This window comes from Dromaius novaehollandiae, chromosome 21, assembly GCF_036370855.1.
Source record: "Dromaius novaehollandiae isolate bDroNov1 chromosome 21, bDroNov1.hap1, whole genome shotgun sequence".
In the NCBI taxonomy this organism is placed as follows: Eukaryota; Metazoa; Chordata; class Aves; order Casuariiformes; family Dromaiidae; genus Dromaius; species Dromaius novaehollandiae.
In genome coordinates this window covers 9,809,159-9,823,556 of record NC_088118.1, presented here as the reverse complement: position 1 = coordinate 9,823,556, position 14,398 = coordinate 9,809,159, and the positions used below count along the sequence as shown (strand labels likewise).

Sequence of the window (14,398 nt, the reverse complement as noted above, 5' to 3'; positions counted from 1 at the left end):
GAGAAGAGGAAAGGAGCAATTGTGTGCTTGCAAGGAAGAAAAATAGAGAAATCTATTTCCATGTATGTCAACAAAGGGCAGGGGGTGGTGAGCAGAGGCATTACTACACCTGCTCTGAGCTGGCTGCCTCCCACCTGCAGCCCATTTTCATGGACTGGAGATAAGTGGAAACTGCAGAGCTGGTCACGTAGGGACTTGCTTTAGTTCGACAGAACAAAATTCTGCATGTAGCGGCGGGGCTGGCAGGCACTGGTGCCTTCTCCTCTGATCCAGGAGCCCAGACTTCTCCCCAGTGCAAAGGGGATAAAAAGGAAGTTTTAGGTGCAGGAAGAAAGGCAGAGAAATACTGCAAGCCTCGTTCAGGCCAGACATTATGGGATCTGCTTCTGAGGGCATTTCAAAGGTGGTCGTGATGTAACTCAGGTCCCTTGTGAGCCACACATTGGAGGCATCTCATAGTCTTCAGTCACCCAGGACTTTAAGGTCCCAGAATGAAATCTTTGAGTTCCCAGAAACTCCCCCTTGGTTGGGAGGGGTGTCTCAAATCCTGCTGCACTCTATCACACAAGCGGGGCCCGGAAAAGACTCTCCTTCCCCCAGGTGCCACTGGTCGTGGAAGGAACGGCCTTGCCAGAGAAGGGGTAAAATCAGTCGGTATTTGGAGATGTGTGGGACTCCTGGCCTTCGTTCCCCCTCTTTTGATTTGTCTCCACTTTCTTGCACCACTTCTCCCACACAAATTTATTTGACACTGTGAGGTGTGTCATGAGCCCATGTCATGAGCAGTCAGAGGAGGCCGTATCCATGGCTCAGGGATTGGGATACTTGGCACCTCAGGATGGCCAGTGCTGCTTGGCTTTTCCAGGCTTTCGCTGTGAGCTCTCTCACAGACACTTATTCTTTCAGTGGGCTCCCCAGGCTGTCCAGATTATGGTGGTTTCCTGGAGTCAGTTCTTTCTCCACAGTACTGACCTAATATGCAAGGGAAAAAACAGAGTCATTGTAGACCGAGGTGTGACCCTCGGAAATATCACTGAAGAGCACAGAAGGCATCAAGTAGTCACTCTCAGGACATCCAGTCCTAATCTTTTCTCTTTCAAACCAAACTCAGGCTTCATCCCACAGCCACTGAAGCCAATGGAAAGAGTTTTTTGGCTTGCCTCCCCCTCCGTTGGTGTGCCTGAGTCCTAATGCTTTAATTAAAAAGTTTGACTAGCAAAGACAGGTTCTATTTCTAAAAAGTCATAATCATGTCCACGCATCTAGAGGTAAAGTAAATAATGGGTCCCCTTGGAACTCTGCCCCTTGAGCAAGTCTGGGCACATCTGGCTCCAGCCACTTGGTGACTGGCAGAAATGCCCCCCCCCCTTTTTTTTTTGATTGTTTTAAAAATTTTCCATTACTGGGGACATTGATCATACCATTGTCTCAAAGATCAGGATTCTGTCAGTTCTGCCCTTTCTTTATCTTGCTTCTCTTTGGTCAAGGCTGCCAGGATATTTCATCTGTCCCACTGCACTCACTCTTCTGCCTGCACTCTTGCTAATACAGCCCAGGATAAGGGTGGCTGTCTTTGCTACAAGGGCAGCCTGAGGACTCCTTGTCAACTTGCTGTCCACCAGGACCCCCAGATCCTTCCCAGCAAAACTGCTTTCCAGACAGTCAGCCCCAGCGTGTCCTGCTACATGGGGTTATCTCATCCCAGGGACAGGACTTGGTTGAACTCCCATATCACCAGCCTGTTGCTGCCCCTCTGCTTAGCAATCCTGTCCTCCAGCAGGTCAGCCACTCACCCCAATTTGGCATCATTGATGAACTGGCTGAGAGTGCGCTCCATCCCACCATCTAAATCATTCATAGTGGCAAACAGCATTGGCTCAAGTATCTATCTCTGAAGAACGTCCCTGGTAACCATTAGTTAGCTGGGCTTTGTATCATTCCACTCGTTGAGCCAGGCAGCCTCCAGCTCATTTCCTACACCCTCCGTTGCTTATGCCTCCATCCCACCTCTCCCCAGTTTGGCTACAAAGATGTCATGGAAGACCATGTCAAAGGCCTTCCTAAATCTGTGGTGTACAGCATGCACTGCACTCCCCTTGCCCACACAGCCAGTCATTCCATCACAGAAGGCAGTCAGATTGACCAGGCACAATTTGCCCTCAATGACTTCAAGCTGGCTGTTCCCAACACCTTCATGTGGCTGGAATGCGCTCACAGAAAGATCTGCTTCCCAGGGACTGAGGTGACTCTGACCAGCCTGTCATTCTCCAGATTCTCTTTCTTATCCTTCTTGAAGATAGATGTTAAATTTTGCTGTTTTCCAGTCCTCAGGAACTTCCCCCAAATGCCATGACCTATGGAAGAGGATTGTGAGCAGCCTAGCAATGATGTCCACCAGCTCCCTCAGTAACCTAAGAAATTGCAGCTCAATTTATCCTTCTTGAAGACAGATGTTAAATTTTGCTGTTTTCCAGTCCTCAGGAACTTCCCCCAAATGCCATGACCTATGGAAGAGGATTGTGAGCAGCCTAGCAATGATGTCCACCAGCTCCCTCAGTAACCTAAGAAATTGCAGCTCAACACAAGGAAAAGATGTTTCCTCATGAGGGTGGTCAAAGACTGGACCAAGGTCCCAGGGCAGCTGTGGATCTCCACTCCTGCAGGTGTTCAGAGCTCACTGGGACACAGGCCTGAACGACCTGCTCGAACCTGGCCTGCTTTGTATGGGAGGTTGGACTAGAGACCTCTGGAGGTCCCTTCCCACCTGAACTGCTCTGTGATTTCATGCATGGAAAGACCCCAGCCACAGAGACAGGCTGTGCTTCTCTCACAGGCTGCCCACCAGCAGACAACGGGGACAGCCCTTTGCCAGCCCCACACTCCCTTGTCCCCCTTCACCTGTGAGACGCAGCTTGGGCCTGGACCAGGCCCAGCCGAGGTCTCCACCGCCGACCCTTCCCCTGCAAAGGGAGGAAACCCCAACATTCCTGGCATGAAGCTGATGTCAAAGCAGCACCTGGAGCCTAACTGGCCCGATGGCCTTGTCTCTCCCAGTACAGCCATGGGGCCCCAAGTGGGGCTGCTCACCCTGCCCTATTACCCCCCGCACTCCCCATCACCCCAAGCCCCGTCCCAGCCCTGGTGCTGGCCGACTGCCCTGACTCGGGGCAGCTCCAGCCTCCCTGAGAGGGAGTGTGGGTGCAGCAGGAGCAGGCTGGGGGGCCAGGCCGTGGGCAGTGATGGCCCTGCCAGGCTGGGAGCTGGAGAGTGAGGCTGGACCCACTGCCTGGATGGGGCTGGAGCCCCGGCATGGGGAGAGGTGGGAGGGCTGGGGGCCAGGCAGTGGCTGATGGGCTGTTCCCATTCCTGCTGCACCGCTGGTCCCTGCGGTGTGAGGAGAGGGGATGGAAGACGGGGCAGCGCAGGGGGGCAGCAGGTCAGCAGGGACGGGATGCAGTGGGGGCTGCAGCAAGAGGTTGTGGATGGTATTTGTACAGTGCAGTGGCACTCACACCACTGCCTGAGCCCCACTGTGTGTACAGACCTCTCCTGGGGTCAGGGGTGTGTGTCAGCCGCCCCATCAGCCTCCAAGCTGGAAATGGTCCCAGTGGACCAGGCAGACAGGACAGCGACACTCTGTGTCCCTTTTCTTGTGCCCAGGAGATTCCCTACCCCCAAGCTGCCTGCAGCCTCCTGTGCCAGCCCCTTTCTCCGGGAGGGCACTGGAGTCCCTTCGCTGGGGCTCCTCAGGCAGCTCCTGCTGCTTCACCCACACAGGAGCCTGCTCTTAGTTGATGTAGAGAGAAACAGATTTCTATATTTTTTTCATTCTTGCAAGCACACAATTGCTCCTTTCCTCTTCTCCAGGGAGGTCCTTGCTCCCCAGAAAGCCTGTCCCCAGGGAGTGCATCGGTGCTGGTTGCCCAGTCGTTCCTGGAGCCTCCTCCAAGCTCCACGGAGGGCCCTGGGCTGGCAGTGCTGCTCTGCAGAGCGAGTGGGCTGTGGAGCCCCAGGGCTCTACACTGGCCATGGTGGTTGAGGTGGGAAGCACACCCAGATGGACGGGCATCATTGCACCTGACAACCCCCTACCAAGCGGTCTGTGGCTGTGGATGATGCTCTGAGCAATCACAGGACATTTCAAATGGCTCAGGCTGTGTTCAGGTGTGTCCTGAGATGCAGCACATGTTTTTTCAATGAAGGTGACATGAACAGGCTCCCTTCCAGGCTCCCTTCCCTCTGCCTGCAGGGTCCCCACTGTGGACATCTGTCACCAGCCCTGTCATAGGGCAGACAGCCCCAGGCAGATACTGCTTGACCACTCAGCACCTCCAGGAGCACTGGGCACCCACAAGTGACAGCTGAATTCAGCGCTCATTCCCTAACACAGCACCCCATGAGCTCATCACATTGAGCCCATGGAGACCTCCCAGAAAGCAACAGTCCTTTTCAGGGTGAAAGTCCTTGAGTGAATTACTGGCTCCAGCTTTGGAAGAAGAAAACAACTTTCAAGCACAGCACTGAGGAAATCCCCTTTTATTAGAGACAGGCCAGCTCTGACACAGTGAGGGGCAGATTTACAGAAGGCCTTTGGGTCAGACAGACGGGGTTTGTGTCTCTGGAGAAGTGGGATGAGTTCACACACTTCTGTACAAACAAGGATATCACAGGGAGAATGCCTAAAGCACAAGAGTTGTCTGAGATAAATTCAAGTCACTCACAAAGAGGGATGGGCAGCTTATTGCTGCTGAAATAGTACCCATTGGATCAGTTTCTTCACTGCATCCTTGAGCTCCTTGTTCCTCATGCTGTAGATGAGGGGGTTCACTGCTGGAGGCACCACCGCATACAGAACAGCCACCACCAGATCCAGAGCTGGGGAGGAGAGGGAGGGGGGCTTCAGGTAGGCAAACATTGCAGTGCTGACAAAGAGGGAGACCACGGCCAGGTGCGGGAGGCACATGGAAAAGGCTTTGTGCCGGCCCTGCTCAGAGGGGATCCTCAGCACGACTGTGAAGCTCTGCACATAGGACAGTGCAATGAAAATGAAACACCTGAAGTATAAACAGGCACTGAACACAAGAAGCCCAGTTTCCCTGAAGTAGGAGTCTGCACAGGAGAGCTTTAGGATCTGGGGAACTTCACAGAAGAACTGATCCACTGTGTTGCCTTGACAGAGTGGTATGGAAAATGTGTTAGCAGTGTGCAGGAGAGCATTGAGAAAACCACTGGCCCAGGCAGCTGCTGCCATTTGGACACAAGCTCTGCTGCCCATGATGGTCCTGTAGTGCAGGGGTCTGCAGATGGCAATGTAGCGATTGTATGCCATGACTGTGAGGAGAGAATACTCTGCCAATATGAAAAAGACAAAGAAAAAGACTTGGGCAGCACATCCCGAGTAGGAAAAGGCATCCCTCAGGGAATTGGCCATGGATTTGGGGACAGTGACAGAGATGGAGCCAAGGTCGAGGATGGAGAGTCTGAGAAGGAAGAAGTAGATGGGGGTGTGGAAGTGGTGGTCACAGGCTACGGCTGTGATGATGAGGCCGTTGCCCAGGAGGGCAGCCAGGTAGATGCCCAGGAAGAGCGAGAAGTGCAGGAGCTGCACATTCCATGTGTTGGCAAACGCCAGGAGGAGGAACTCATTAAGGGAGCTGCTGTTGGACATTTAATTGCCCTGGGCACAGAGGGATTGTCTAAGGAAGAGACATTGACAAGTTAGGACAGACTTCTCTGAGCAAAGCTTTCTTACAACCTCCCCCAAAAACACACTCATTACCTCTCCCCATCTCAGCAGCACCGTCACTGAGCTCCATGGCTTGAGCTTTGGTTTGTGCTGGCTGAGTCTGCCATGATCTGCCCGTGGGCTCCAGAGGAGTCAGTCTTGACCTACAGCACTGTGTACATGGGAGCAGGGGGGACTAAAATGTTATTCCCAGTTCCAGTCAGATTTAATCCATTTATAATGCTGAAGGGATTATCAGCTTCTTCACTCCCACTTCTAAATAATGTGGGTTCATTAATAGATTTAAGGCTTTCTGGGTTTTCTTTAGCTGACTCTGTCACATCTGAGGAGGATTCCTGGAGGTAGAAATCCTCAGCACTGCTGATGCACTCAGAGGGACCAGCTGTGATTCCAGAGAGGCAAAAGGATTCACTCTGGCTTTAGTGCAGAGGCAGGAGTGCTGGCCTGTCCATCTGCCTTGTTCCCAGCTGCCCTGTGCTCGCACCTCAGAGGTGGAGGACAGTTGCACTCGTGTCACCCAAAACGAAACGACACTGTGGAGAGCAGAGCAAAGTATCTATCAGCACTCTTTCTAAGGGTGTGTGAAAGAGGTCTCAGCCCTCCCCTTCTAGCCAGGAACACATCGGGCTCCTTCCAGCTGCCCACAGCCAGCCACCCAGCAGCATGTCTGTGGCCTCAGTATCTAGGTGGCTTCTCCCTGGGGCACCTATATAACAGTCAACTGCAATGGGAGAGCTGTGCCCTTCTGGAGGGCAGCTTGCAGCCCAGCCAGACACCTCAGGGAAATGGGTGAATGTCCTAAGGATGGGGTGTCCTGACGAGAGAACTGGCACATTCCCAGCCCCTCACATTGCATTGCCCAGAGCCCCACAGGTTAGAGGGGCACTTGGGCACCTCACAGTCAAGGACCCGTCTGCATGGCAGGACCGCAGGGTTGGTGTCTGAACTGCATCAGAAACCCCCTGCCCAGAGAGTCCAAGGGGAAGGACAAGGGCAGCATGGGCAGGTGGGAAACATGAAGAAATACCATGACATTCTTGCCCAGGGAGGCAGCAACAGGGAGGCACAGAGGGGCACTCAGCAGTGTCTCCTCTCCTGGACGTCCAGTTGCCAAGGAAATGACTCCTGCTGTGGACCCCACAGCCTTGAGAGCAGAGGGCTGTGCTGGCTGGGAGAGGACAGGAGGTGCTGGAGTTGAGAGTTTCCTCTCACACTTTGAGCATGAGTCTGCTGCCTGGAGCCGTCCCTGTGGGGAGCTGTGTCTCTCTCCCCACATTTCTTCCCTGTCAGTGCTCACAGACCCCATCCCACCCGCTGGGTGCTCAGCTCTGCCCTGCAGAAACCTCCCAGGGGCAGGACACTGCCCAGGGCACCTCCCTGTTTGCAGGTGCTACGGAGCAGGGGAGACAAACCTTGCTGAGGCTGGAAAGGTGATGCTGGCTGTGTCTGTAGGCTGAGGGGTGGATGAAGGCATTTGCTGAGTCCCTCTCAGAACTGCTCCTCTCGCAGTGTCACTGTCTCAGGCCCCTGTCTAAACCTGACAGATGCAATGTTATTTCACGCCACCCAAACAGAAAATAACTGAAAGCGCAGACTCATGACAGCTCCTTCCCTTTCATGTATCCCCTGCTTTGACCTTTCTTTAGGAAAGTCTCCTCCAGGAGTGTCCTGGGAGTGAGCTGGAGCTGAGAGCAGCCCTGACCCATGCAGCACCCTCTCAGCAGGAGAGTGAACCTGCCCTGCTGGGGGGTCTCCTGATCATCCTTGCAGAGGAGCTGCTCCTGCACACAGCTCTCTCTCAGCACTGCTGTCAGGTTTCCATGAGCTCCTTCCAGCTCAGGAGCCTGGCCCCACTCGGCAACAGCAGCCCAGCTGAAGGCATGAATTTCTCTGTCCCTTGGGCTCCCTCCTGCTTGGAAATGTTCACTGACATAAAGCAAAATAATCAACTTTGGTCCCTCTCTAAACAATGCAGAGACACCAGCTACAGCATTGTCACTTATTTCATCAGAGAACAGTTATCTACAAGAGGTGGAAAAATCCCACTCTGCAAACCCATATTCCCATGTCTTAACTAGGCAGGACACCTAGAAGGGGACAAGAAGGAAGCTCATTTTCCTGTGGTTCAGGTTTTCATTCACATGAGTCAGTCTGGGCATCTCATGCCTGTTTAGAAGCCCCTGGGATGCAGTGGGATTCAGCTAACTCCCATGAACTCCACAAACACACAGGAGGTGGGATTCCCCTTGCCAAAACCAAAGTGTGCACAACACAGAGGTCTGCATGTGAGCTCCTTGTCTAAGCTCCTGTTATAATCAATGGAGATGGAGGGTGGGAGTCAGCTGCTCACACGTAAAAACCTGGTGACAGTTAAGGAGACAGAGGTGGTCCCAGTCATGTGCCAGTGTCTACTTGCTCTGATGGAGAAACTGGGATACCCACGTATTTATGGGGCATCAGCTAGGGGCCAGGTGGTGAATTTCCCGGGCCATCTGACATGACACTAGATGCCTACTACAGCTGGTGTTCCACTCACTATGAAGCTGAGACATATGAAGATCCCAATGTTACAAACAGCTAATGTAATTCAGGGCAGACACTTGATTTAGTGACATAGAAATAGGTCAGTAGGGCCATGTCAAATGCCTGGGGTGTCCCTAGTAGATGCAGCATGGGACCTACAGAAAAACTATGCCCCTTCAGAGTGGGCAAGTGCACCAGGGTGTCTTGGGTTTCCTACCTGTGCCCAGACAAATGAATCCCAACACTGCCTTTAGGGACTGCCCATTCTGTCTGCTTTCAAATGTGCTGCATAAATGGGAGGCACATTACACCAAGGTCTCCACTCTGGTCTCTACACTCTCAAACCCTCCTTGCTTTCTGCCTTCTGAACCTCTTCTCACTCCCCCAGATGATAGGAACAGGCACTATGCTAATCATGTCCTCAGGGTGGCTGGATCAGAGACTGCCCAGGCCCAGGGACTTCTTCATCCTGGAGATTGTTTCACCTCTGTCACAGGCCCCAAGGAGCTGCAGAGTCAGCTCAGGCAGCAAGCCCCTCTCCTGCCAGGGCGGCACGGCCCAGCTCTGTTTCTCCCTGGCTGTGGGCACTGCAGGCTTTGCCCTCTTGGTGGGAACCTCCTTTCACCATGACCTTGCCACTTTCTATCCATGCCAAGGAGCAGAAGGTTGGGCTGGAGACTTCCTGAGGTCCTTTCCAGACTGAATGATCTTGCATCTCTTTCCATACTGGCTCCCCTCTGACCATGGAAGTGTGTCAGACATAAGCATGCTCAAATGAATTGCAGCTGTCTGGTCCTGTTCCAGTCAGTGTTGCTCAGGTGTAGGACTGCTTCACAGGTACCCCCAAACAGCCGTGATCACATCCTTTACTTCCCCCCTCCCCTTCTTTTCCCCCTTCCAAGTTCTTCCCTTTTATTATCCTCATGCCCTCCTACACAAACAGTCCACCTCTGCTTACCCTGTCCCCACTGGTCCTCCTTTGGCTTGCTTTCTAACCCCATTTGGCTTTTCTGAGATGGTCAGCATGGTAACTCCTTCCATTGCCAGCAGTTCCATTAAACTAATACCTCCCTTTATTAGCTGTACTGTCCTTCAGTTCCGCATGCTGTTATCCTGCTGGAGTGACCACAAGTCAGGGTGAGCCATCTGCACACAAACATTAACCCTTGACACAGCGAATCTTCAGTCCAGACGGGCCTCAAGAAACTTGGGGATTTGACCAGCAGAAACCTCACAAAGTTGTATAAGGGGAAGTGGACAGTCCAGCATCGCAGGGCAGAACACCACGTGCATCAAGACAGGCAGAGGCTTGACTGGCAGAGAAGTGACCCTGAGGAGAAGGGCCTGGACGTTACAAGGGATGCCGTTTGAGCCAGGAGTTCATGCTCACCACAAATGAGGCCAGCTGCATACAGGATGGCATTAGGAAGAGCATGGCCACCTAGGCAAGTGCAGTTCTTATCCCCCTCGACTCAGCACTGGTGTGGCCACATCTGGAATAGCCTGTCCCAGTGTGGGCTGCCCAGTGCTGGAGGAATGGGCAGCAACTGGAAAGGGTCCAGAGGAGGTCTGCCAAGATGGGGTTGGGGGCCTGAAGCACATGGCCTGTATGGAGAGGGTGAGGGACCTGGGCTTCTTCAGCCTGGTGAAAGGGAGGCTGAGAGCAGTACAGTAGTTGCCTGTGACTGCCTGTGACAGGGTGTTTTCAGAGCTGATGGAGCTTTTCTTGGTAGTGGGAAGCAGCATGAGAAGGGGAAAGAGCCACAAACTGCATCTGGAGAGGTTCAGACTGGACTTCAGGTAACAAGAATGTCACTTGTAGGGTAGCGCTGTGGTGCAACAGGACACCCAGAGGGACTCCGTGACCAGCCCCTGGCTTTATGTTTCAAGGAGCAGCCAGCAAGGACAGAGGGACATCAGTAGAGGCAGGAAGGTCCAAGGGTGAGAGCAAGGTGGGGAAGCAGGTTGGGTGTCTACAGGCTGCAGGGAAACAGGTGCAGCTCTGGGACTGCTTAGGACAGTCTGTGGTGGAAATGTCAGAGGGCAATGTCAAGGCAAAACCCTCCAACAGAACCGAGGCCTTTGTCCTCTTGTCTCTGCCACCGAGGCCTACGAGAAGATCATGTTTCCTTACAGCACTGGGCCTCGTTGCCTCCTCACCCCCAGGGAGGCCAGGAAGTGCTGTAACATTGTCCTGCATTTGGCATTGTGCACCTCGACCCTCACAATGTCCCCAGGAAGAGCCCTGAGTAACGTGTGAGGGAAAGGATCACCCTTCCCCAGGGCTGGCTGTGGGGCTTGGTCACTCTGCTTGATAATACACATCCAGCTTGATGTGTCATCAGAGCCACCTGCACATTGCCTTTGCCTACCTGCAATCAGTGCCTCTAACTTTGGGCTCTAATCAGCCCCTGGGGAAGTTTTCTTGGTAATTGCCCTCAGTGGGACCCATTAACCCTCCAAAAACTTTGGGTTTTGCTTCTGACTTCAACTTCTTGAGAGGTTTGTTCAGCCTTCTCTCAGCATTGGAGGTTCATGGGCTCTGCACCAAGTACACCTGAGGGGTCATTAAATGCAAAAAGCCCTAACAATCCATGCCTCCTTCCATAATATTCTTCAGCTCTTCAATTCTTGTGTGGCTCTTTGGGGAGGTTTCAGGAATACATTTAACAGAAGATTTCAATGAGCAGCTTTAAAAAAAAATCTGCTTTTAAAGTTTTTTTTTATTTTTCAGATCACAGAATACGTGATATCCACATTCTCCAACTGATATTGACCCAGAGTGTCTCCTAATGGATCTTGATGTCTAAAAACCCAGCATTTTTGATAGGAGACATGTATGGACAACCTTCCTTCTCCCCTCCCCAACCCTGCCATTTCTCTCATCAGCCACCGGGGACTTAAGTCACTCTTCTTAAAAATCACCACTCTTATTAAAATCTATCCTTTAATCCACTTGAGTCTGTAGCTGAATGTTACAGTGCATAGGCACCAGTTCCCACCTGCTTTCCTTAGAGGACTAGCTGCAAACAGACACAGAAGGCTTTGTCTCAATTGTGATGAAGCAAAAATAAAACATGAAAGAGTTCAATAAACTCAGTTTAAAAATACAGCACTCCTCAGCTGTCCCTTAAGCCCAAGCTGCCTCCAGTGAGGTCCCCTTTCCACCAGGAATAACCTTCATGGAAATGTTTCAGATGGATAGATAGGAAAGGATAGAGAGAAACACAATGAAGCTGTCGGCTGAGGAGACAATGAGACTCCTGAAAGATGAGGGAAGCTTTAGATGCCCTCAAGCTCAAAGCAGGAACCCAAAGCAGAGAGGGTAAAGAAACCTCTATGAATAGGAGTATAAGAGTGTAATAAGAGTAAGGGAGGAGGAAAACAAGGGGAATAGCATACTCCCAGATCATCTGATGCAAAGATGCCTTTAGAAATGATCCATTTAATCTGGACATGTGAAAATATGTAAAAAGTTACTGAGATTATGTACACAGCATAATAGACAGCGCAGCGGTAACAGAATTTCAAGGGCAGATCGATAGTTCTTCTCCTGAGAGTCATACCCTGCCTCAAGATTTCCATTTCATCATCATGGAAAACCGTTGACATTTTTATTAAAGTTAGCCAGTCATTTCAACTCATGCAAATGTGCTCATTTTTTTTTAAACATTGGAAAAGTTCTTCTTCACCTTTCCGGGCAGAGCTCAGGTGTCTAACCACAAGCACCCAGTGGCACTTGGAGTGGCCCTGGTGTCTCTGAGGGACCTGCCTGGGCCTGGCAGCTCTCAGAGAGGACTTGCAGGAGACTGGAGCCCCTCAGAGCTACAGATGGAGGCTGGACAGAGGGGACCAGGGCACCTGCAATGGCACCAGCCATCCATGACCCTGTGACTGCATCCCACCCCAGTTCTGAAAATCACTTTCCCTTTCCAAAAAAAAAAAAAAAAAAAAAAAAGGAAAAGGATCTCCCCAAAAGACCAGTGTATCAAGAAAGAACCAAACAACAAAGAGCAGTAAGAACACAAAGAAGTTTCAAAAGCTGAAAAGTGTAACAAAACAGTTTTTTGCTTTAGATAATTTATCTGATTTCTTTAGTGTTTAATTATTATTGACAGTTTCTAAAGATTTCTTTTATAATAGGGTCTACGCTATTAAAAATGCTGAAATGCTGTTTTTGTGTCTCACACAAGTCCAGTGCCCCTCAAACCACTTCCTGCCCGGGATCTTCCTTGCCACTCCTCGCTCTTTGCAGAAAGCAAACGCACCATGAGGTGTCGAGCTCTCACAACCGATAGAGGAAAGCAGCTTGACCAACTTCAAGGAAATGCTCTATTTTTGGATGCCCTAATCTGCATGAATCTCAACATACCTATGTGACAGTGATGTTTCAACAGAATCCCTAAACATCTAGCCACGCTCCCTTTTCATTCCCTGCATGGTCAATGAAGTGTGACTCGGTTTTAGGTGACAACAGGGATGGGAATTTTCTCACCCAATGCCAGACCGTTCAGTGTAGATGTCTCTAGCTAATCCGGTTGTCTGGACTTCCCTTTCTAGTCAGTGGAAAGAAATAAGCTGTCCCACTGAGAGGTCTTGAGATGCTTCTCCTGGTGACCAGCTAATGCTCCAGAAAGGTTCCCATAGTTCTTGGGTCACATTTCCCAGCACCACATGGGAACACAGTTACACAGGGCATCTCAGGCAGCAGTGGCCTCTATATGTGTCTATAAAGGCCTGAATGCAAAGTTCTCATCATAGGTCGAAGTCTATTCAAAAAATAGCTCTATGCAAGAACTGAAAAAATATTTGATTTTCAGAACTTCAAACATTCTTTATCAATCCTAATGAATATTTTCTTTTCTTTTTTATTGGCACCACCATATGCATTCACTACAGTAATTACGTGAGTGTATATATTTAGATATATGAACGGTTACTCATCACGATACATTTCCTACTAACACTCTGAATGGAAAAACTTTGTTCTGAGAAACTACTGTATTCAAATTGACTGGTCTCCTCTCTCTTCTTCTGCCTCTCTGTCCTCTCTTCCTCTGCCTAGTCTGTCTTTACAGAGGCCTCATGGACCCTCTGCACCCCAGGGAAGTCTCCTGTGGCATCCTGCCAAGCACATCCTGAATGAGCTGAAATAGGCTCTCCTACAGACCTGGGCTGTGCTTTGGCTTCTTCTCTTACTTCTCCACCACCTCATGATCATTGCAGCCATGGCTGCCCTCAACCTTTACATCCCCATCTGGTTCTGTTTTGCTTGTGACTGACAGAGTCCAGCTGGTGTTGGATCATTGATTGCCTGTGCCAAGAAACTGTTTTCAGAACTCTCCAGGAATCTCCTGGGCTGCTTGTGCCCAGGCCCACTGCCCTCCCAGCAGTTGGCATGTGGAATTTGAATCACATGTGCCTGGGATTTTCCAAAAGGCCAGCCTCTAAACCTCATCTTTTTAATAGACTCCTGAAGCAAGCCATTTCTGACTGCCAAACTGGGAGCAGGCTTGCTCAAGACAAAGTTCGGGGACAGTCAGATGTGGGCTTAGCTGCCTGCGTGGGGTGGAACTCCAAGTCAGCATTCTGACACACAGAGTTGCTCTTTTGATGTCAGCCAGCAGACAGGCCATTCTCAGCAAGGCCCTCAGCCTCTGCATGATGCCCAAGGAAAGGGGAGGAGGTTATGTAAGAAGTCTGGCAGATGTGGAGACCAGAGGAGGATGCAGCAACGGAGCGGAAGGTGTGTTTGTGGCAGGCTGAGGAGGCAGGTGCAGGCATTAGGAGTGGGAAATAGGAGGAGGTGGCAGTAGAGGTCGAGAAGCGATGGGCAGGAGAGGGCAAGGAGGCAGTGGCTGTGGTAAGGCTTCAAGGTGGTGGCCGCTTGGAGAAAAGGCTAACAAGGAAAGGAAGGGGATGACAGTGAGGCACAGAGTGTCTGTTCCAGGGCCAGTGGCCACATCTGCCACCACCTGTTTCAGGAGGTGAGGGCCACCTCTGCTGTGATGGCTGAGAAAGCCCTGCCACAGGAGAGCTCCGGCCACTCTCCTCCCTGGCCCACTCTAACCCCAAGCCAGGAGGCAGGCACTGAAGACGCCTTGGACACAGGCTGCTGAGACACACCCA

At 51.4% G+C, this 14,398-nt stretch overlaps 1 protein-coding gene and 1 long non-coding RNA gene across 2 annotated transcripts in view; both read right to left on the bottom strand.

The window, feature by feature from the left end:
* The window catches only part of LOC135330517 (uncharacterized), a 140,039-nt gene that overhangs the window by 108,783 nt on the left and 16,858 nt on the right, over positions 1-14,398 (bottom strand). The gene's annotated exons all lie outside the window — the stretch shown is intronic.
* Positions 4,739-5,668, bottom strand: LOC135330420 (olfactory receptor 14C36-like). Its single transcript, XM_064524063.1, has one exon. The coding sequence runs from the start codon at positions 5,666-5,668 to the stop codon at positions 4,739-4,741; it is 930 nt and encodes a 309-aa protein (XP_064380133.1).

Excerpts from the sequence above, each read along its gene's own strand:
- LOC135330420 (XM_064524063.1), bottom strand. The coding sequence starts at position 5,668 with ATGTCCAACAGCAGCTCCCTTAATGAGTTCCTCCTCCTGGCGTTTGCC.